Below are 23,709 nucleotides of genomic sequence, written 5' to 3'. Positions count from 1 at the left end.
ATGGGGGTGCTACCCAAGGTCTACAGATGCTGCCGTAGTGCATCCTGTCCCTGCTGACCTTTGACCCCCTCACCCCCACTCCTCATGCTTTATTATCAGCTAAGTCAATGTTAGAATTTGTTCTAGATCTTGCCCTCCTTTCCCTCCAGTCCTAGAAGAGTGTTAGAATGTATGCATGTTCTGTGGAAACACACCGCATGGCCCTCCTGCTGCTGCTGCTGTGAGGAGTTGTGTTTGAGGCAAGCCTAGTCACTGAAGTTTGCACCCATGCTGTCTCTCCCTTTACAGAGGCATGTGCAGAGACTCAGAGATGGTGAGGAATCGCTTGAGGCCACAGAGTCAAAACATTGCCTCTGAGGTGGGGTGGGCTTCAAGCCCTCCTTCTGCCTCTGACACTCTAGCTTCTTATCCTCGGGTGGAACATTGCTGGTTTGGGTTAAAATAGTCAAGCTTCAGAATCAGGGAGAAGGAATTTCAGGACCTTGATTTTTTGTTTTAAATTTTCATTCTTGGGAAAACGTCTCAGCTCTGCTGGGCTTCACGTGATTTCATGTCAGAAGCTAAGGAGATGTCCTGCCACTGTCTTGAGGTAGATTTGCTGTGCTGTTTGGGGTGAGAGATGTGGTCAGCTCCATCCTCACAAACCAGGGTCTCCTGGGTCTGTATTGGTAGCTGTCAGTCAAAGGCAAGAGTGGGCGTGAATCAGTGGCTAAATCCCTGCTCCCTTGCACCAAAAGTCCACCCAAGGGCAGACTTTCACCAAAGCTGACTTGGCAGAGGGAAATTTATGGCAAGCAACCAGCTTGTGCCTAAAAGTTTGACGTGATATTTGCACAAGTGAGAACGGGCGTCAAAGGTCTCAGCCCTGCCTATGTTTTGCCCTTTGCCTTCCATGGCATAGATGTCTATGAGGTCTTTGGACTAGGGTAAGATTATGGTTTTAAATTACTTCAGGGCCTCTGAAATAAAATCCATCATTCTTCTATGTGCCATTGCGGATTTATAGAGCCATAAATATCCTCACGCAATTAACATATGCATAGTCTGATCACGTTCCTGAGTAAGGCACACACACAAACAGATGCATTGCTATTTATATAGTAAACGGAAGAGAGCAGCAAGCCATAGTGATACTGGGCCCTACTTCCAATAGACTGGCTAAGAAAGCTTATGACTCCATGGGCAAATGTGTGAGAGGGGGACTGACGTAGACCTCATTCTCCATGGAAGCCTTGGATTCAGGCTCACATTGCTTTGAGTCAACATATGAATCACTGTTGCATTGGAAGAATCACACGCCCCGGAGCCCGGGTGCTGCAGCAGTAGTGTGGATGCCTCGTGCTTGTGTAGAGTTCCACGCTTCTCCAAAATGCTCCCAGCTGTGATTTTCACTAGCGTGATTCCCTCCAATCACTCTGTGACTCCAAGGTAGGAAGAGAGAGGCAGAGCTGGGGAAAGGACTTATGTGGCCAGTCCTAGGCTGATGCTGCCACAGGCAGGAAGGACACATGGAACCACATTGTCTTGGGAAATGGAATCTACGGGTTGGGCAGGGGCTGTCTGAAGCCTGGCTCCCTGTAGAGGCACCTCTGTCTTCGGCACATGCCTTCCTTCGACCCTATCCTGCTACTACCTAGCCAAGCCTCTGGATGGATCTCAGATGGAGTGATAGCGGATAATGGGCAGAAGCCAAATCATGGACTTTTAAAATATGAGGAAGGACTCTGGAGTAAATGCCAGCCTCCTGACTTCAGCACTGTATGCATGGTGTGAAACATGTCCATTTTGTTGCTGGAAATCTGAGAGGGCCCTCAGCTCATTAGCAGTAGAGCGTGGTCTCTGGACTCCCTGGTGATGATGCTGTTTATCTTGAGTCAGTGGAGGGGGGTTGTGCATCTTTTCTCTCTGCAGTGGCTTATTATAGGACCATGCTTCTAGATCAGTCACCTCTAGGGTACCGTTTTGGGTCTCACACGGTCAACTTTAAAGGCAGCTGCTCTTCTATGTGGGTCATTCCTCGTTCTAGGAGGAAGCCAAGTGGATTCAATTAAAATGATTGAAATATATAAATTTAACACATCTTTTCCCCGATAAAAAGGCTTGATTATCAATGATAGTCAGACAATCTTTTCAGAACTCTCAGAATCCCCTTTCCTACCCATGCCAAGAGTCACTGTGTTCTTGGTGTGGTTTCTCCATGTGTAGACACATGTGCATACCCTGCTGACTTCCTATGGGATGGCGAACACAGGAGCAGGACCTGACTGTATGTATGCCACCTTCATCTCCTTGGGATTTACTTTTCTTCAACTAGAAAATCCCTTTTCAGATGGGTAAGAGTATGCATAAGATGACGTAAGGGAAATGAAAACATGGAGCACGTGCTTGTTGAGTGAATGAATGACCCAGCCTCCATCACCCTAACATCCTCTCTCTTCTTCTCCCCTAGTTTATCCTTTGCTTCAGCTTCTACCAGTGGGAGCCTATGACCTATGGCTCTTACCGCTACCCTAACTGGTCCATGGTGCTTGGATGGCTGATGCTTGCCTGCTCCGTTATCTGGATCCCGATTATGTTTGTGATAAAAATGTATCTGGCTCCTGGCAGATTTATCGAGGTAATTCTACTGGCTCCGTTTCCCTTGCTAGCCTTTCTCAAGGGAGAGATCCTAAAAGCTCTATGCATTAAAAACAAAAGATTCAGCAAACGTATTCAAGATGGGTACTGGGTGAGTAAGCGATTACAGTTGCTGCCGATTCTATTAAGCCCATTTATATTATGTATTATTCCTGTACCAGAGGAGCCCAGCCAATCGTCAGGCTGAGCTATTATTGTGCTATTCCTCAGCGTGCTGGCAGCCTTGGGATGGATGATCCCAACATCTCCTCTTTCCTAGAGCTTCCGTCCCCTCCTCCTCGGGGTGCTATTTACATCTTAGAGTTGGTTTTTTAACCACACAGAGGGTTTCCCCTTTTCTAGTGTTCCTCTACAACCAAGCCTCCTTTCTTCCAGTGTTTATTGCCATTAAACTTATAGTCACCACCACCCCCTATTGTTCCTGGGTTAAGAAAGATGGAAGAGCCAAGCTGGTTAAAAATACAATGACACCCCAGGGCGTGGCTGGAATGAGCGGAGGCTGGCTTTTCTTTTCCAAGTGTCCTAGTTAGGTTTCTGTTGCTCCAATAAAACCATGACCAAAAGCATCTTGGGGAGGCAAGGACTTATTTCATCTTAGTATTCCCAGGTCACAGTCCCAGGGCAGGAGCTCAAGGCAGGAACCTAGAGGTAGGAACAGAAGCAGAGGCCATGGAGGAGTGCAACTTACTGACTTGCTCCTCGTGGCTTGATCAGTTTGTTTTCTTAGATCCCCCAGGGCCATCAGCCCCTGGTGGCCCTGCTCCAATGGACTGGGCCATCCCATGTCAACCATTAATCAAGACAATGTCCCAGGACTTGTGTACAGACCTATCTAGTGGAGAAAATCCTTCAGTTGGCACTCCTGCTATTTACTTCAGCCGCCACTGAAGAACCACCCAGCTTTGGTAACTTATGAGAACTCACTTGTTCAAGCATACCTGTAGTTCTAGCCCTTGAGAAGTAGAAGCAGAACCACGAGTTCAAGGCCATCCTTCACTGTATAATGAACTTTAGACTAGCCTGGGCTATCTGAGACCCCATCTCAAAGAAAAGAGGTCTCCTACCTAGGTGGGCTGAGGATGAACAAACCCTGCCTCCATCATGAAGGCGTTTGGCCCATATCAGTGCTGGATCAGGGTCTGATCCAGAGGCTCCTGAGAGCTTGTCATAAATGCACAGTCAGGTTCTCATGACTACACAAGAGCTCTGATCTCAGGGAAATGGAACCTTGGCCTCATCTTCCAGTGATTTAGATGCAGGCGCAAGTTTGCATAGATCTAGACCAGTGTTTCTTAACCCCCTCTAGTGCTGTGACCCCCTTAATGCAGTTCCTCATGTTGCGGTGACTCCCAACCATAAAATTATTTCCGTTGTTAGTTCATAACTGTAATTTTGCTAATGTTATGAATCATTATGTAAACATTTTTGGAGCTAGAGGTTTGCCAAAGGGCTTGCAACCCAGAGGTTGAGAACTGCTGATCTAGAGCAGTACAAAGAAATACCTGTTCACTGGGGTAGAGGGGCTGCTTGGGTTCTGCTCTCAGGCAGCGAGATTCATATAAGAGGCTGGAGGGAGAAGCAGGATGGGGGTGAGCCACTGGTCGGCACACAGTCACTTGAGGTGGGCCAGCGGGTAGCCATTGCTTTCACTCACCCCTGTATGAAGATGAGCCCTCATATTGAAGTGGGGTTTTGGTTTACATCCCCAGAATATTTTGTTCATTATCCTCTGGTGTAAGTCAACTCGGTCCCAACCACTCCCAGGGTCCCACCTTCCAGCCAGAAGACCCAGGAATCTCTTTCCCCTAACAACCTGCTGTAACCTCTGCTGCTGTTGTTGCAGCCTGGAATAGATTGATGGGTTGGCTGTGCAAATTTATTATGGTTAATTTGGGACACAAAGGTTGCAAGCTGATGATTAAGGGGAGATTAAGCTAACGGCTATGAGAACCAGATTCTCTTTAATCGGTAATAAACATATAATTATTCCCTCTTATATAGTAAGAAATAAGTTTTTTTCTTTTTCTAGATGCTTCTGTCAGATTTTATTTCCTATAAAAACTTCTGTTGAAGGACTAGAGACACTCCTATTATTTTAAAGCTTACCTATATGAACCTGCACTGCTGAGCCAAGTCGGGAACATATATTTTTGTCAACAGCTAATTAAAATCTTTGTTCATGCTTGGTGACGTATCTTCAGGGGTGGCTTTTTCTTCTTTGCCATTTATATACTTTGGGGAAATATGCTAAATGAAATCCAATTATTTTGTTGTAGCAACCACTGTTGAGACTACTGAACAAATGTAATTGAGCCCATGGCTTTTGCTGTTGGGGAGCAGAAGTAGAAACTGTGGGTTCTCTTCATTTTGTGGGGAGAGATGTCTAACTAAATCTGGGCCTTTTGTGCTCTCCTAAACTTGTGCAAGGTAAACATGGAGTGATCATAATCTTGCTTTCAGGGTGATGTAAGTAATTTCAAGTGAACAAAACTGAGTCTTGATTTTTCTATGGCTGGCCTGGTTAAGGAATGTGGGCTAGTCTCCCTGATTGTCTCCCTCTCTGCAGGAACCTCTTGGCTCCAGTGAGGGAGGGATCTGGAGCAGTGGTTCCTAGCCTTTTAGAGATAGCTAGGTGCGCCATCTTGGAGGAAGGTGCAGTCCTATTGTAACTATGTGTGTCTTTGGCTTTTTTTTTATTTTTCCACAGAGGCTGAAGTTGGTATGCTCGCCACAACCAGACTGGGGCCCCTTCTTAGCTCAGCACCGCGGGGAGCGTTACAAGAATATGATTGACCCCCTGGGAACCTCGTCCCTGGGACTCAAACTGCCCGTGAAGGATTTGGAACTGGGCACCCAGTGCTAGTCCAGGAGTGTGGACGGTCCTGTGTTACTCCTGGTTGTCCTCTCTGCCTCCCTCACACTTTCCCCAGCTTTCTTCCCAGTTTTCTTCTTTCTCCCCATCCCTCGCTTCACAGCCGTGCATGAGAGTGTTCCATAGAAAAGTAGGACATAGTGTCTGTCGCATGCTGTAGTGAGAGTCACACAGACCACTGGAAGCGCTGTCTGCCTGGGTCTGTGCTATCGGTGTCAGGGAGGATTGCTCCCCCCACATCGGGTGCTCCATTCATCCTGCAGGGGTAGGTTGACCAGGTGGGCGCTGGCAGGTGCGTGGTTTGGCAGTAGAGAAATTCTGATGTGTGTTCTCATTGCTGGAAGGAGTAGGGCAGGAGAAGAATGCAGACTTGCAGGACTGGCTTGCTCTCGACACCGTCCAGCAGAGCTGGGCAATGTCATAATCTCATTCAGAAGCCGGAAGTTCAGGTCAGGTGCTTTAGAGCGGATGGCAGTACCGGAGACGGCTCTAGATGAAGACAAGGCTGGTACGTGGATTTGGGCACCGCTGGGTAAGGCTTGACGTGCATATCCGTTTCTTTTATTTTGACCAAATATACCATGCATTTAGATGTTTCATCTCTCTACTCTGTAGGTCTGGAGGGGTTGTCCATACTCTTCCCTCTGTCTGTCTGTTGTCCTCCTTCCCCTCCTTTTCTCCCTCCTCCTCCTTTTCCTTCTTTGTAATAACCACATCTGGGGGTTAATTCTTTGGGTCTTTTCTTCTACCCTCTGCACAAGAAGCCATGCTCTGATTTGCATGTCGACTTTTGTACCACTGTCCCATTTGCCACGATGTCTTCAGCACCATGGCTCGGTGTCATAAATGCTGTCTCTGCCTCCGAAACTCTTTCTATAAGCCGTATAACCTCTAGGAAAAGGAGACTTAACCTGGTTCTGTCTATATATTACCTATATATGGGGCACAAACTCTTAAAAGATATTTTCTCAATTTTTACTCCTTTTCAAGTAACAGTAAATGCCAGTGGTGGCCATAGGGAAGTCAGAGACCTCAAAAGATTGGTAGAAAGTCGTCCTCCTACTACTTATTCCCAGGGCTGTACATCTTAGGTCCCTGTATCTTCAGAACTTCCCTATCAAGACAGCTTAGCCAGGTAGCGAGCAAGCCAACTAAGACCATCACTCTTGAGACTGAATCCAGCCAGTTCAGTTTCCGGAACTCCCTGTCCACAGCATCATTACCATTCTCCAGCGAGAATGAGCGCCCATCTGCAGAGCCTGGCCAGGCCGTACCCTTGATTGCAGCATCTCCCAAGCAGGCATAGAGGAAACTCTTAAACTGTGGTGTGGGCTCCTGCAGTGTGTCCATGTAGCATGTAGTGGTGCTTTCTGTCCTTATAAATACCTTAGGAATCACCACAGAGATGGCGAGTTTAGAGCAGCATAGTCTGGGCTCTTTTATCTTTTCCTCTTACAGTATTAATTTCTCAACCTAAAATCGTCTCCTCCAGGGGAGACTGGTTCAATCGTTTTCTTATTAGTTTGTCTTCATCTAACAGGGTCTCAGGCAAAGTTTTCAGTTCAGATCTTGTCTATTGATGTGACATTTTCCTCCCGCACAACGGCGATGATGCCCCAACAGCAGGTTATAATGGATCCCTTTAAAAAGATGACTCCATTTGTGTAAAGTGTCTGAAGCCATTGTACTGGACTTTCTCTTTCCTAGGGCAAGCGCTCATGCCACCTGCCGACAATGATGGGTACTTGGGTTTCCCAGAGTGGCCATGACAGGTTTTAGGAAAGAGACCATGGTGGGCTTTGAACTCCTGGCTTTCATGCCTTTGCTAGAAGGGTTTGTTCTCCCTCTTCCATTTTCTCTTTTCTCCCAGTTTCCCAACAGTAGGTCTTGCTAGACTGTCACAGAGATGAAGCCTCAGGCTTGCCCTATTTTAGGAAGACGAGCTGTGGGCTCAGTTGTCTCCTATCTCCTGTCATTATGTTTTCCCCAGAAAGCCATACTGATGAGTGGCCCCATTCCTGTCCCAGAATCACAGGGAGCTACCAACACTTTGGTGGTGTGTGTGATTAGGGAGGTCGGTCTGGAAACGCCACACAACCCTACCAGTTTTCAGGTTGAGAAAAGCACGAAACTGGTCCTTAGCACAGACGAATTTGTGCTTGTGTTGGGATGAATGGCTTCTGGCTTCTGGTTTTCCTCTGGGCTGCAATTGGGACGGGTGCTGGATGCCAACCCAATTGCTGCTAATTTTTGCCTCTGTGATTAAAAGGCGAGAGTGGGGGAGGCTGTGGGCACTGCCAGATGTGAACTGAGTGTTGACTTCCTGGAGACCTCATCGGTTGGGTCGACTGTATCTGGGGCAGCTACCGCTGTGTCTAGTAGGGAATGTCAAGGAAACACCTAGAAGCTGCCCCTGTGTACTTGTCTGTTCTGTTGTTGTTTCTTCGTTTCTTTTTCCTTAGTTTTATGTAAAAACTGCTTAGAAGGACAAAGTAAGACAAAGATTCAGGCTTACCTGGACATAGCTGCCCTTGAAGTTTAGGCTTGTCCACATCGATTGCCCTGCTCAACTTCAAGGGACTCCCTGGCAGGAGGAGTGGTGTCTGAGTTGCCTCCATTTATGCTGTACGTCAATCAATGGCCTGCCTCCTGGACCTGGTCGGGATACTGAGAGCTGTTATGTACCCGACAAGATGGATTGTTTCCATACTACAAAAATGCACACTTGATTGGAAGAAAAAAAATGAATGAAAAAAATAGAAAATGAAAGTGCTGTTGTAACTGCCACCTGAGATTCTCCCTGGACACTGATGGAGAAGCAACGTTTGCTTAGGAAGGACTTTGGTTCCCTGCGCACAGTGGTGGGGAGTGTTCCATCTGTGAGATTATTTCATACCACGAACCAATAAACTTATACAGAGAAAAACAAGCCATATGTGAAAAAATAGTAACCCCTTAATATCCTTAAAACAAAAAGCACCATGTATTTATTAACTATCGGTGTTGTGGTTTCTTATGCAAACCTTTGTGTAATTGTCTTGCTTACTAGAGACTTCTAATCTCCTTCAGGCTGTGTTTTTTTTTTTGTCAACAAATGTGTCCAATTCTGGTCTTTCATGGTAGTTGTTTTATCTGACCCTATGTATTTCTTTATTGCATGATACCTGTGGTCAATGCAAAATCCTAATGACCTTGACGTCTTTGGAATTTTTTTTATGTGTTTTTAATGCGTGAGAGCTGCAATTGATGTGTACTTCAGGGAACGGCACTTTAGAAAGAGTTGAACACAAGGACTTTTGCTTGGACGGGACTCGGATTTCGCTATGCTGGCACAGCACTGAGGGGGTCAGGGTTTTGTTTCTCTTCTGTTATCTATGTGTGCCTCAGCGCTTCTCAGTTCCTTTCTGTCAGCATGGGCTTTCCATGCCTTAAAGCAACACTTTGCTCTTCGTCTTCTTGGCCATGGTCATTGTACTCTTCCCAGAGGCTAGCACAGTAGCTGCTGCTGGATTTGCCACGGCAAGGTTATCCTGTCTGTGGTGTTAGGAGTTGGGTCTGTGGCATGTTTCTCTGAGGCTCTGACGTGAGTGAGGGTGTTCTGTGTGGTAGGGTGACATGCAAGGCATAGAGGCAGAGACCAGCAAGCCTTTGTCCCCTGCCTCACGATGTGTGTTATGCAGAGCTGCCCTGAGATTTGGGAGTGAGACTTCCCGACTTTCTCTCATTTAGCTGTGCTTGCCTAGAAGGTCCACGGTGAAAAATGGTCTTGGCAGAGGTTGCTGTAAACCGCCTGCTGAGAAAGGAGTTCAGATGGGTGTTCATCACCCTTGAAAAGCAAGCTGAAGTTTGATTAGCGTCTGAGGATGACACCTGACAGGTGTGTTCTGTCTAGCATCACTGGGGTGATGTTTAGGTGTCAACTGGGAGCTGCGGCGTTTCTCATTTGTCCGTGTTCTTTTGCACTTTATGATGGACCTATCAAAGAGCAGGTTACGTACTAAAGTATGTGCTTGGGTAATGTTCTGAACGCAGGCATCTCCTGTGGGCACTACTGTTCACAAATAAAGATGCTTCCTAGTCAGGTCCTTATATTTTTTCATCAGCTGTACATGAAGAAAATATATTATGTTACAAAATGATGCATCATATATATCTATCTATCGTATAGAGTGCTTATTATATATTGTGCATTATCCATTTAAGAAGTCATTACTCTTGAGGCCCTACCTCAAATTTTGTATTTATGTGTACAAATGCGATTTATTGTATTATATATTTGCCTATTACATACTGTTATAAATTAGAGTTTATCCTAATAATGTATGAGTCCTCGAAAACCCCAAATAAATGTCAGCGTTTAAAACACACTGCTTGCCATTGTGTCTGTTACAAACCCATTACCACCACATTTCTTCTTCAACAAATGGGCTTCAGGTGTGCCCAGGTGTGTTTTATTGTGAGAAGCCTGGCACAGCTGTGGAAAATGACTCTCCTGGAAACATGAGGTATCATTGTGTTGTATAGAAACAAATAGCATTTAAATTGCTACACTTGCAGCCATCAGAACACACCATTGTACACTGATTTATTAACTAGCCTTCAAGGAAGGATGGACAGAAGGAAGGGGAGAGAGAGAGAGAGAGAGAGAGAGAGAGAGAGAGAGAGAGAGAGAGAGAGAGAGAGAGAGAGAGAATGAACCTGAGTAGAGCTGAATAGAGAGACTGAGTTAGATAAATCATGTGTAATGTAATTATTATTTTGTCATTTTCCAATTTTATCTAACTTCATCTAGATAGTTCTGAACATATGCTAGATTCCAGATTCCAGGCATCTAGATAGTTCTGGATGAATGCTAGGCTCCAGGCCATGTTGGAGGAGGCCACTAGTTAGTTCCCGGCCGCTTAGCCCTGAAATAATCACACAGAGACTGTATTAATTAAAATACTGCTTGGTCCACTAGCTCTAGATTTTTATTGGCTAACTCTTACAATTAATTTAACCCATTTCTATTAATCTGTGTATTGCCACGTGACTGTGGCTTACTGGCTGAAGTTCTGGCCTCTGTCTCTGGCAGGGCTACATGGTTTCTCTCCAACTCTGTCTTCCTTCTCTCAGCATTCAGTTTAGTTTTCCCCGCCTACCTAAATTCTGCCCTATCAACAGGCCAAAGCAGTTTTCTTTATTCATTAATGGTAATCACAGCACACAGAGGGGACTCCCACATCAAGGCCAAATGAGCCTGGAAGAAAAACCATCCATGTTAAGTAAATGAACCAACAAATGTCCTTCCTCTCTACTCAGGTAGGTGGAGCCCCTGGCTCCCTGTCCGGAGATATGCAGTCCTGTGGTATGCTCTCCCCTATCTGAGTGCCTTAACCCAGAAGCTAGGCTGTCTTCTAATGAGCAAGGTGCTCACATCCTGTCTCCATCTTTGACTTGAACATCAGATGTCTGCAGAATGGCCTGGGCCGACTCTGTAGGAGACATAGAAGCGCAAAGAAGATAGTGGGATCCACACACTGAAGCACGGAGTCTGTGATTGTGAGCTTCACACACCTGGGGAAGGACTCTGATTGTGAGGCTCACACACCTGGGGAAGGCCTGTGATTGTGAGGTTTACACACCTGGGGAAGGCCTGTGATTGTGAGGTTCACACACACACCTGGGGAAGGCCTGTGATTGTGAGGTTCACACACCTGGGGAAGGACTCTGATTGTGAGGTTCACACACCTGGGGAAGGCCTGTGATTGTGAGGCTTACACACCTGGGGAAGGCCTGTGATTGTGAGGTTCACACACATACACCTGGGGAAGGCCTGTGATTGTGAGGTTCACACACATACACCTGGGGAAGGCCTGTGATTGTGAGGCTCACACACCTGGGGAAGGCCTGTGATTGTGAGGTTCACACACCTGGGGAAGGACTCTGATTGTGAGGTTTCACACACATACACCTGGGGAAGGCCTGTGATTGTGAGGTTCACACACATACACCTGGGGAAGGCCTGTGATTGTGAGGTTCACACACATACACCTGGGGAAGGCCTGTGATTGTGAGGTTCACACACATACACCTGGGGAAGGCCTGTGATTGTGAGGTTCACACAGCTGAGAAAGGCCTGTGACTGTGAGGGTCAAAGACATTCCATCTTTTGGAGAGGATTGGTCTTGGCTTCTTGAAATGGGATGTTGACATGTGGGGAAGATGTAAAGGTCAGTGAGCTGCTGGGATGAACTTGCAGGTAGCTGGGAGCAAACACAATGATAGTAAAGGGTGCAACAGAATAGTTTAAGACTAGGTAACAGGGTTTGGGGATGTCTCAGTCAGTACAGTGTTTTCCATGGCAGCATGAAGATCTGCTTTGATTCCCCAGGACCCAAATGAAAAAGAATCCCAGCACTGGGGAGGTTCACTGGTCAGCCAGCCTAGCCTACTTGGCAAACTTCAGGCTAGTGAGAACACACACACACACACACACACACACACACACACACACGCACAGAGTACACACTTGTGTGCCTGCACACACACACACATACACACACACGCAGATGATGGATGGACTTTGAAGGTATCATATATGTTGATAGAAAGTGGGACTAAGGTTGAAACGCCAGTTAGAACTTGATAGTGCACAGATGCCCCTACTCAGAGCACTGGGTACAGACATCTGTGAGGTAGTGGATTGGTGGTTCCTGCAGTAACCATCCTGGGGATGATTATTCTTTCTTGGCTCAAGATTTTTAAACAACTGATATTAAAGGATTGTCCCTGCTTCTTCTTTTCAACAGTGAACAGGGCCATGGCCAGCTTTCTGGCTCCTGCTGCTCTCCCTGGCTCTTTCTGAACATTCTTAATCTACACAGGGCCTTGAAGCAAGAGAGAGAATCGCAATGGCTGCAGAGGCCATGTGCTGATACTCCACACAGCTGTTCTACTCTGAGAGGTGGCCAGGTGGCTGAAAAGTGCCCTGGGATGCCTGTCTTTTCTTCTTAAGGACTGTTTGACTCTAGCCATGTGTGTCGTCACCCTGGCTTTCCTTCCCTCCTCTAGACCACACCCTGTGATGTCCTCATCATGGGTGGGTTATGTATCTTGGCCCTTGACCTTGGATACGAACCTGGGCTTTGTTCAGTGGCTTGTGGGCAGAGGAGGCAGTGGTTGTCTGTGTCTTAGACCTTTAAGGCCCCACTGCTTTTCTTCTTGGTGCCTCTTTGGACTTTGAGAAGAAGATATCCTGGCTGTACCATGGCCTTCAAAGAGGAAGGGCAACTGGGCTAACATCACAGACCTGCGCTGGCAGAAGGGCCAGCCCGCTTCCTGCAGTGTGCATCAGAATGGCTCATGATGAGCTGAACCCCAGCCAACCTGCAGCTATGCAAGACCCAATGCTTAGTGTTGCCAACAGCATGGATAGTTGGACATTGTTAATTCTTCTGAATATCGCGAGTTTTAAATAAATAAATAGAGAAGCTGGCGGTGTGTTTTGTGGCCGTTGTGCAGCAGCAGGCAGCAGATGTGTGCAGAGTAGCCATGAGAATAGGTTCTGTCAATAGGTAAATGGAAGTGCTATGTGGAGTTCCCAGGCAGGCACGTTCTCTTCCACAGTGTGCTATCTGGAATGCAGATGCAATGGCTGGAGTGCTGGCAGCCAAACAGAACAAGGCTAAGAGCTGTGTCTAAGAGATGACGGAGAAGAGATCTGTAAGGACCCGGGTCCCCAAGGGCTTCACAACTCTAGAACGTTTACTCAAAAGAGCGGTCATTTATCGAGGAGTTTTTCTTTTTCTGTGATGCCAGATGAAATCCTTGTTAACACTACTACTTAATAAGACTACTGAGGTGGGGAGGAGGGGCCAGAGAACCACCCAGAAATGTGGAGGAGCTCACTGTCACTTTGACAGCAAGAAGGCAGTGTTTGGCTTTGGGCTGTGGGTTAAGAGTCTGAAAGCACTGGAGATGGCAGAATCCACCCCATAGGCTACTGTGAGAGTGTGTTGCATAAAGCCTTCTCTCATCAAAGCCATCGCTCCCGTTACCCACCCCACAGCTCTTCAATAGCTCTCCCTTGCTTTGGGTCGGCAGACCTGCTCGTGAGAGCTATATTTGACCCTTACGGTTTTACATCTCACTTCGTGGTGCTGGAGATGGAACCCAGGTCCTCGTGCCTGCTAGACAAGGGTTCGATCACCGAGCTCCACCCCAGCCTTCAGTTCACACCTCGGTGAGGCAGGCAATGTTCTTTCCTACCTCAGTGTGAATTGAAAGTATGCCTTTCTCCTAGTTTGCCTGCAGAACAATGGTAAGTGTGATCCTAACATGTATGTATAAACGATTGTTTAAGGCCTGGAAAAGAAGGCCGGGGTTGAATTCTTTGCAAAAAGCCCTGGATGACAGGCAGAGAGAGCCTTTATGGATTCAGTTTAAGTGGCACAGGGCTGCTGTCCCCTGGATCACCTCTTCTCCACTCTCTTGGCCATGGTGAATGGTTTTCCTCGAGCACTCTGGCCTTCAAACCCACTTCCCTCTCTCCCACCCCATGCAGAGGAAAGAGGCAAACCCTTGGCCCTTCTTTCTTGATGAGGTCACTTAGCTTTCTGTTCTCATTCAGCTCAGCGGGCAGATGGCCGTGGCAGGGTAGAGCCTGGAGGGAGGGCAGATGGCCAGGCTGTTCTGGCTTTCACAGAAGGCTCTGCTCTCTTAGGACTGCCCCTTGTACTAATGAGAGGACGTGTTGGTTTCCTGCTGAATTTTCGTATTTCTCCATTGGTTCAGATCTCGCACAGGGAGTAGTGCTCTGGCTTGTGGTTGGATTGAGGTCCCTAAAGACCTCCACAAGGAGAATGAATTCATAGGCTTCATCCAAGGACACATGGTATAGTTTAATAATACAGGGAGTGCCTGGAGTCATCCTGTCTGAGTTGAGAGCTTGGCTCAGCTATTTATCAGGACCATGGCTGTTTCCGGGTCTATAAAATAGGTATAATAATCCCATCTGCTAGTTAGGTTGTTTAGGGGGAATGCATGAGTTAATCCATTGCGACCACTCTGAGCATGGTCCTCCTTGATCACGGACCCAGCGACGGAGGAGGAGCAGCTTGCCCCGGTCTGTTGGGCTGGATGACACCTGCTTACCTTTCACTCACCCACACCTTGACTGCATCCTTAGAAACCTGACCTTCTCCTGAGGCTGTTGGTGTAATGAATTAGAACAGCTTCATCAGAAGCACCATGGACTGTCTCTATCCAAGGATCCCTCTGTAGATTTTTCTACCTATTTTCCCTACTGACCCACATCCAGCTCTGTTTTAAAAGCGTCTGAAGCTCTAAGACTGGCTACAACAGCTAAATAAGAAGAAGAAAAGGTTCTTCTAATTTAGATGTGATTGAAGTTGATTGTATCCATTAGAGAAAAGCTATACCTTCATCAGCAGAGCCTAAATACCCACGTAGAAACAGTGGCCCAGGGGACGGCACATCCATCCGACCCATCTCTGAATGCACACGCCTTTCAAGAACCGAAGGCACATTCTCTTACCTGTGCCCCAGCTCCCGCAGGGCCCTTGGTGCCTGCCATACCTGTGGAGGAAACTTGGATGTTGCTACACCTTCCTCGCTCCACCAGCAAACTGGTGCTTTACTGGTGTCGGAGGGCCGTCCTAACTGAGCTGTTCACGTCTGAGAACTTTGACTCACAGAGATTTAGCCACTCCCAGCTTTGGCTGTGAAATCAAGGGCCTTGGCTGAACTCTCTTTGAACCCCTCTGGGAGTATGCTGTCCTGCCCCCTCTAGTCCCTAGTAGCCCCCTGCTCTTTGTAGTCTGCAGCTGCCTCTGTCTTCCCTTGTTCTTCCTGGTGTCTCCTCTGGTCTACTTTCCAGAAACATGGAGTCTGACAGTCATATTAGATTGAGTTCCCTCTGATGGCCTCTGATTAACTTAATCACTTGTACAAAGGCCCTGTTTCTACATAAGGTCTCAATCTTAGTTACCAGGGGCAGATTGGGAGGCATAGTCCAGCGTGAGATAACACCAGCCCCTCACTGCCGCCATTCAAAAATATGTATTATTTAATTTTTTAATTAAAAAGTTTAATTATGTGAACCCATGTGTGTCTGTGTGTGTGAATGCATGTGTGAGCACGGGTAACTGTGGAGGGCAGAAGAGGCTGTCAGCTCCCTTGGCTCTGGAGTTCCAGGCAGCTGGGAGCCGTCTGATGAGGGTACTGGGAACTGAACTCGGGTCCTGTGTCAGAAGCAGTGGGTGTTCTTAAGCGCTGACTTTCCAGTCCTCTGTTTTCTCTCATTTTGTAAGGAAATTGATCCTTTGCCCCTAATGCGAAGACGTGCCAAGGCTGTTTGGACAAAGACTTAGGAAGGGGCGCTTAGAAAGCCACAAAAGAGGGGCATAGTTTCTCAATCTCACATCTCCCCCATCTATGAACTGAATTTGTATATTGACAAGGATGTCACACTCCTCCTCACTCTGTGGGAGCCACTGTCTCAAAGTAAGTCAGTTTAGAGCAGCCCCAGAGACCAACAGGACAAAGCAGTCTGGTTGTTGCCTTGGTCATTGCCAAGAAGAAAAGCCACGCCCTCTATGCTGGTTCTTGTGACAAGCATATTGTTTCATTCATTCATTCATTCATTCATCCAATAAGCAAATATCAAACCTCTAGACTGTACCAGGTACTGCTCTGGTGGAGAGACACTGAGGTGAACCAGAAAGATAAACCTCCTCTGTCAGGGCGCTTGTATTACAGCCGGAACACACAAGTCATTGTGTGAGTGATATTGTTTCGATAACCATACACAAGGAACACGAATGAAGCTGAGAACTATGGGTGGTTGATGAGATACAGCTATAGGCAGCATCTTTCCAGGGAGCCAACTTTTTAGCAGAGATACAAGAGTCATGTTCAAAGAGAACTACACAAGGTTTATGGATGTAACCTTCCAGGTAGGAAGAAAACAAAGCACTGGGAAGATATTTAGTCTGTGGGAGGAACAGCAAGAAAGCCCATGTAGACTGAGTGAGGGCGCATGGTAAGAAGCTGAGTAAGGGCCTTGAGAGTTAGTTAGATTGTTAAAACACACAGGGACAATATGATTTGATAAATATCTTTAAAAGATGGTGGGTTACCCCCTTTACGGCCATGCCACTAATGTACCAATGGGTACATCTTGTCTGGCAGACAGGTAGTGTAGCATGCAGGGTTCACAGTTGTGTAAGAACTGTTGATGACTATGCTGTCCCAGTAGCCTGCGGGGTACCTTCCAGGACTGTGAAAGCTTAGCAAGCAGACAGGACACTTCTGGAGGCTCCATTCCAGCTTGATTACTTTGTGTCCTGCTACCAAGGCGTGGGGTGCCTTCACAATACAACTTGATACAGTTGTCTCCGCTATGGGTGACTGAATTGTAAGGGGCAAGTATGGAGGCAGTGAGAGCAGCTGTGAAGAATAAGAATGGATCAGAGGGAAAAGCTGGGGATGCTAAGAAGACCCCCTCTTTCCTCATGGACTCTGCAGGGTTTAATGGCTTGCATGCAGGCAGAGGGCTGTTGAGTGTAACTGTGGGTTATTTGATTGGATCACACAGTGAAGGCTAGCACCTTCCCTGAGAAGTTAGCAGGGAACATCTTTGGGCAGAGGGAGAAACCAGAAACCAAGAGTCCTACTTGGTTGTATTACAGACATCATTGAGGAAGTTTCCAAAAATAATTGGAGATACAATTTACATGCCACATGACTTGCTGAAGGTACGTAATCCAATGGCTTTTTAGCATATTGTGAAGTCTCTGAAAGCCATACACCCATCAACGTTAGGATGTTTTGTGACCCCCAGCAAAGTAAACCCTACATTCTTTAGCCATCATTCCCCCTATCCTTCTCCCGACTCCTTCTGTAGAGAAACCACTCGTCAACTTCCTGTTTCTATAAGTTTGTTTTTCTGGAGATTTCACAGAAATGGAATCTATGCTACAATGTTGACTGACTTTCCTGAGGAGGAAATAAAGAGGGTGCAGACAGGCCGAAGAAAGATTCCAAGTCTAACTTGGTGTAACAAATGGCTTTCTTTAGCATTACTTAGAAAGACACAGGGACCCACAGGAAGTTCTACCACTGGAAAATTCCAGTCCCCAGCTACTCAGCACCCACTTTGTGGCATTTTGTCCCCAGAAGATTTAACACAGATCTAGGTTCAAGGTGTAAGCCTTGTGGCTGTCAGGAGCACCATTATATGTCCATCTTCCTCCACTGGACATTCACATAGCGTATGGTCTATTCTCTGCACCTCAGAAACTCACTGGGCCTATTCTCTGCTGACCCAACACCCCAAATCCTTACCTGAGGAGACTGGGGCACTTAGTTATCTAGGGAAGATTTATTAGCTTGTTGAGATTAACTCCTGTTACCGCTCAGGGAAGCGAAGCTGCAGAGCTGTAACAGAACATACGTCTCACTTAAGTTTTGAAAATGAAGCACACTGAAACCCCATCCCACAGGACAAGGCCACACAGTCTTGAAGATTAGGGCTCAAAAAAAAAAATCTAAGCCACAGTTTCCCTTTGTTGGGTCCACTGTGACTTTGAGGTTTTCTGGGACTTTTGAAATCAAAAAGAGGAGCTTGGGAAAAACAGTTCAGAGCCCCTAAAGGTTATGGAGCAGCTTTTACGACTGAAGGAGAGTTGGAGGGGGCATGGTTCTCACAGTGCAGCTTGGTATATGTTGTCCTTACTCAGGAAGCCCAGTAAGACATGGAAATCTTATTTCCTGCAAAGTGTATAGTTTTAAGGTTGGTGTTAGAGGCAACACACTCCAGGAATAAGGGTCCGCTCTGGGGCCAAGTTGAATTTTGAGAAAGTTGGAGAGTAAGTGGCTGGGGAGGCAATTTAGTTGGTAGCTTGCTTGCCCAGAATACACAAGGCTGTGATTTCCAATCTCAGCGCCACATAAACTAGGTGTGGTGGCTCAGACCTATAATCCTAGCACTAAGAAGGAGAAGGCAGGAGGATCAGGGTTCAAAGTTATCCTCCGATATATAACCAATAAAATAATAGTTGGATGTGGAGATATGGTTCAGTGATTAAAAGTCAAAAATAAATGAAGAATAAATAAAGAATAAATATCAGGCACGCATGTCACATAGCCTGTAATTCCAGCAGCAGGGCATGCAACATCTTCTGGTCCCCCACACACACACACACACACACACACACACACACACACACACACACCCAGAAACACACACTCATGCACACACGCACGTATGCACGCACGCACGCACACACACACGCAGGTACGCACGCACGTATGCACGCACGTACGCACGCACACACGTATGCACGCACGTACGCACGCACACACGCACGCACACACGTATGCACGCACGTACGCACGCACACACGCACGCTGGAGAGTAAGTTGAACCTTCACATCGCCCATTCTGTAACAGTCCAGTTAATCTGCACTGCAGGAGGCACTTTTCAAGCAGAGACTTAACTTTCACGGTCTCTTTCGTCACCTGTCCAGGGAAAGTCGTATATGGAGTAAGTGGACAATATATATACAACGTCCTGAAAAATGGAGCGAAGGTCAGAGGGACGTATAGGCAAAACCTTTCCTCTTCAGAAGCTGTGCCACTAAGTTTGTGATCTTCACTGGTTTCCTGGGGCTAAATGTGTGTGGATTTAAGGCTATTGGAACACGGGGAATGTGTAAATGCCAGAGGGAACCCCTGGGAACGAAGTAGGGCTCTTTGGAGAAGTTAATCTTTTTCCTCTGGGATTCCAGAAAGTGTGGATTTATGCACCTCAGAGGGTGTTGGGGGAAGCTGGGGCCCTGGGGGCTTCGAGTCACATGACACTTAACATAACGTGTAAACCAGAGTCACATAACATAATGTGTAAACCAGAGGCTGTGTTCTTTCAGGTCCTGTGACTACAGCAGCCCTAGCTAGCCCGCAGACAGGGACCATCCTAGGGCGGTTCGGTAACAGACACTCCTAGACTGGAGACACTCCTCCTCTGCTTGTCCACTGGTCGCCAGCAAAGCCCAGCTTTTTTCTCTACAGAACGGTACTCTAGTCCAGGTCCAAAGGAAAAGAGAGAGAGAGAGAGAGAGAGAGAGAGAGAGAGAGAGAGAGAGAGAGAGAGAGAGAGAGAGAGAGAGAGAGAGAGAGAGAGAGAGAGAGCCCCCAGAGAACGAGGTTTGGAGAAAACCATCCATAAAGTCACACAAGAGAGGAGGAAAAAAATGGTTTAGAACTTCCCCTGTGTGGCAGCATTTGGCCTGTAGAAAGAGGCTTTGCAAAAACTCCTTAAATTTCAGCCATAGATTGCTTAAGCTCAGCGACTTGTTCCGTACCTTGCGTCTCAGCACCCTCCACCAGTACCCCTAAAAGCCAGCATTCAGTCACAGGGAGCCTCTGGCCTGGGATAGACATAAAGTACAAGTGGCCTTCGGGACTCAACCATCACCTCCTTTACCCCCTACCTATTCCTCCCCACCCACTTGCTGGAGTGAATCGCTAGTAGTTGTTTTCCAAGAAGGGGCTGGGAGCACTCCGTGACCCCTCCTAGATGGTGTTCCCCCAGGGAACAAAACCCACGCACGCAGGCTGGGCGGTTTCGGACCCAGCGGGGATGAACTGTGGCAACTTGGGCAGCCCGCAGCGCGGCGCAGTGGCAAAGGCGGGGGCGTGAAGCCGCGCAGAGCCAGTAGCCAGGATCCTTGCTGCTCGGGAGCTCTGGAGGCTAGCGGGATCCGCACAAGCGCCCTGGGCAACCTGCGGGAGTGGCGGAGCCCCGCGCTCCCGCCCTAGCTCAGGGGGAGCGCAGCCGCAGCGGGGTTCAGGGCCCAAGCCCCGCGCCGCCGCCGTCCGCGGTGGGGGGGTGGGCTGGGGGCGGGGCGGCCGGGGTTGCTTTCCTGGGCGCGATCCCCGAGCGCGGCACCCGGCGCTGCCAAGCCACCTCCCCTGCCGCCCGCCAGCAAGTTTGGCGGCTTCAAGCCCAGAGCGCCGCGGCTTTCTGAAGCATTGGTTTCTTGCCGGCGTTGGTGCACCCTGCTTGGCGGGGAGCCTCCGGAGCTATGCCGATGGATGTGATTTTAGTTTTGTGGTTTTGTGTGTGCGCCACCAGGACAGGTAAGCAAGGCTGGGCGTTAGGAGGGTTATGGGGGAAGGTGGTGGTGGTGGTAGCACTGTTCCGGGATGCAGAGACGTGGACCCTAGCTCTAACCCGCTAGAGAAGGGCGGCAGCGTGCCGGCACAGCTCGGGGTAAAAGCGCTAGGGAAGATGCCCCCGCGAGCGTCCTCTTCCCTGGGGACGCAGCTGCGGGCATTCAGTGTGAGGGGTGCGGCCCAGTGGTCGCACCCAAGTGAGGCTAGCAACCAGCTTCCCGGTTCTGGGAGTCAGAACCCTCTGCCGCGCACCCAGCGAGCCTTACATCCTTGAACTTGCAAGGTTCGGTGGACGCGACTGTCCCCGAGCCGCGGAAGTCCCACCCGCACAGGGAGCGCTTGCAGCTAGCAGGCGCGGCCAGGGCCCCAGGAGCCGGACGCCTCGCGGGAGAGGGCTGCAGGAGAGAACGGGACCTGGCGAGCTCTTCTGTTGCTCCTACATGGCTCCCTGAGGGGAACTCCAGGAGTGATTTCCTCTACCCCACTCCCATCCCAAAGGACTGGGCGAACGAACATTAGGGGGCGAAATTGGACCAGTGGGGACAACCCAAGATTTTCTTGACCCCTAAACCTTGTTTCTCCAGCTATCATCAAAGGTTGCAGGGCGGAGACCAGGATCCAAGGGACTGGCCTGATGGCCAAGTCCCCACTAGGTTCTGCCTGTGGATGTGTGGTTGTGAGGACTCTTAAGGCTCTCTCCCCTCTTTCCTCTTCCACCGGCTTCCCTGACCCCAAGTCCCGGGGGTTGGAAAATGTAGCCTACTTCACTGAGCTGTAGTAGCTGTTAGGAGACAGGGGCGGGGTTAGGTGGGGGTAGGAAGTGGAGGAACAGGGCCAAGAGTGGAAGGGATAGTTTTTGGTAGCCAGACATCAGACTGCCTTAGACGACAGACTTCCAATTGCATGGACATTCCCTTTCCCTCTATTCGCGTCTCCTTTATCACCCTTGTTTTCCCCTCTAGAGGTTCAGTCTCTTTCCCAGGCCAGGCAGCTGGCTTACCTTGAGAGGACTGAGACCCCCACCCCCCTTTAGTTGACTTAAAAAGTTCCCTCCGCTCTCGCTAAAGGCGCACCTCTTGGGCTGATAGGCCCTCTCATTTCCGAGGACCTAATTGGACGAAGGCTTTCCCTTGCTTAATCCTAGACTGATAAGGAAATGTTTCTCTAGGGACAAAAGAACCTCAGAGTCTTTCGGGTGCTCCCTCTGCAGTCACTAGACCCAAGGCTGAGAGGAGCTCAGCACAGTTGCTTCTTACAACCAGAACTAGCCCCAGGAAGATGAGGGCTGACCTGCTAGTGCTGGGCTATCCTCTGGGAGGAGGAGAAGAGTCTTGAGCAGGGCACATCCTACAGGGAAAGGGAAGACAGGGAGCAGACAGATGGCGAAGAAGCAGCCTGGTGGTCATTGTCGTATCTTTCCATATTATGACCCAAATGCCAACATCCTTTGTTTTCATTACTCATTTGAAAAGTTGCCAAAACCATGTGCATGCAAGGCCAGGCTGAGTTCCCATTAGACTTCTGTCGCAGAGACCCCGAGTGGCTTGCTAGGTGCTGCACACAGAGGATTCTGCTCTTGATGTCTGGGGAACTTACCAGCTCTGCAGAGCATCTTGGTAAGAACTGGAAAGTATTCTTGTTGGCACCTGGGGATGTGGGAGGAGAAGTGGGCTGCGAGAAGTTGGTGTTCTGGACATACATGGGAGGGGAAGGTGACTTCATGGTGGAGAGAGGTGGCTGTGGACCTGACAGGCTTTGCCCAGGATGTGAGGTGAGGTGTGACTTGTGTTTTGAAGGCTTTGGAGGGATAAGGGAGGATTTAGTTCAGGCCCAAGGAAGCACAGAGCAAAGACAGGAACAACTTATGACCGCCCTCAACCAGTCCCCAAGGCAGGGCCAACCATTGTGCTTCTCGGGAGTACTATCTTTCCTACATAAATTATTGGAAGAATTAAGGAAACGGAAGAAATTGTCCCTTGCTTTGTATGTTTGGAGTTTCTTGTAGCTGTAGGGAGTAGCTGTGGGGAGTTTTGAAACAGCCTCTTTGATCTTGCACAGAAAGCTCCATCCCCACATCCCACATCCATCTTTAGGTTGCAAAGGCCGACTGGTGATTACTGTATCAGGCTCCAAACAGCTGCTTGGAGAGTTTATTTGTCAAGCTAGACAATTGTTGTCTGGGATTTTAACAGTCCTCGATGAAGTAAACACGTGGCCCGCTTAGCTGCTCCGATCTCCCCGGCACTTAATGGAAATGAGTAGATGTTATCTGACACATTTTAATTAAAGCAAGACTGCAGTGCAGAGACAGCTTCACATGCCACCGCCTCGTAGCAGGTTCCGTGGGGGAAGCTGCCCACACCACTCTGACCCAGAGAACCTTTGGAGTACAGGGTGGAGACTGGGTGGGGTGCACCCTTCTCCGGCTCTGGGCTTTCCAGGCACACTGGAGTGGCTGGCTGGGTGGACTCATAGCATAGACTCAGAAGCATCCCACAGTCATAGGTTTTCTCGTGGAGCTTGTACAGTGAGCTCGGTGCTTAAGCCTTCCTTGCTTTCCAGTTTTTATTTTGGGGGAGGTCACTAGGGTAGAGAGTGAAGAGGGTACCCAAAACATCCACATCCCCAGGTGTTCACTCAGTGCCTCCTGCTGCCCCCTGCTGGAAAGGAGAGATTTTTCTATTTGAAGCAATTCCCAGGTGGTTCAGCATGCGCCTCCCCTTCCCCAATTCTATCAAGGTGCCAGCTTGTAGAATCATAAAGTATATTCTTCGAGAACCTTGCTCTTCAAGGTATTAAGAGGGGAGCTGGTTGATGGTGGCCCACACCTTTAATCCCAATACTCGGGAGGCAGAGGCAGACGGATCTCTGTGAGTTTGAGGCCAGCCTGGTTTACAAGAGCTAGTTCCAGGATAGGTTCCAAAGCTACAGAGAAACCCTGTCTCAAAAAGCCCCCCAAAAACATGAAAATAAAAACAAAAAGAAGAAGAGATCAAGTGGCCATGCAATCCTGTCATTA

At 48.3% G+C, this 23,709-nt stretch overlaps 2 protein-coding genes across 2 annotated transcripts in view; both read left to right on the top strand.

Annotated features, from left to right (window-relative positions):
- The window catches only part of Slc6a5 (solute carrier family 6 member 5), a 46,639-nt gene extending 41,139 nt beyond the window's left edge, over positions 1-5,500 (top strand). The window contains exons 14-15 of the mRNA XM_038313843.1: positions 2,450-2,617; positions 5,345-5,500. Of these exons, the coding sequence (XP_038169771.1) occupies positions 2,450-2,617; positions 5,345-5,500 (324 nt within the window). The remainder of the gene's footprint in view (positions 1-2,449; positions 2,618-5,344) is intronic.
- A 15,024-nt stretch (positions 5,501-20,524) lies between these two features.
- The window catches only part of Nell1 (neural EGFL like 1), an 834,960-nt gene continuing 831,775 nt past the window's right edge, over positions 20,525-23,709 (top strand). Inside the window, 1 exon segment of the mRNA XM_038313841.1 lies at positions 20,525-20,654. Coding sequence (XP_038169769.1) covers positions 20,600-20,654 — 55 coding nt within the window. The 5' untranslated portion in view covers positions 20,525-20,599.

This window comes from Arvicola amphibius, chromosome 12, assembly GCF_903992535.2.
Source record: "Arvicola amphibius chromosome 12, mArvAmp1.2, whole genome shotgun sequence".
In the NCBI taxonomy this organism is placed as follows: Eukaryota; Metazoa; Chordata; class Mammalia; order Rodentia; family Cricetidae; genus Arvicola; species Arvicola amphibius.
The sequence above is the reverse complement of the archived record's forward strand: the minus strand, read 5'-3'. Positions and strand labels throughout refer to the sequence as shown.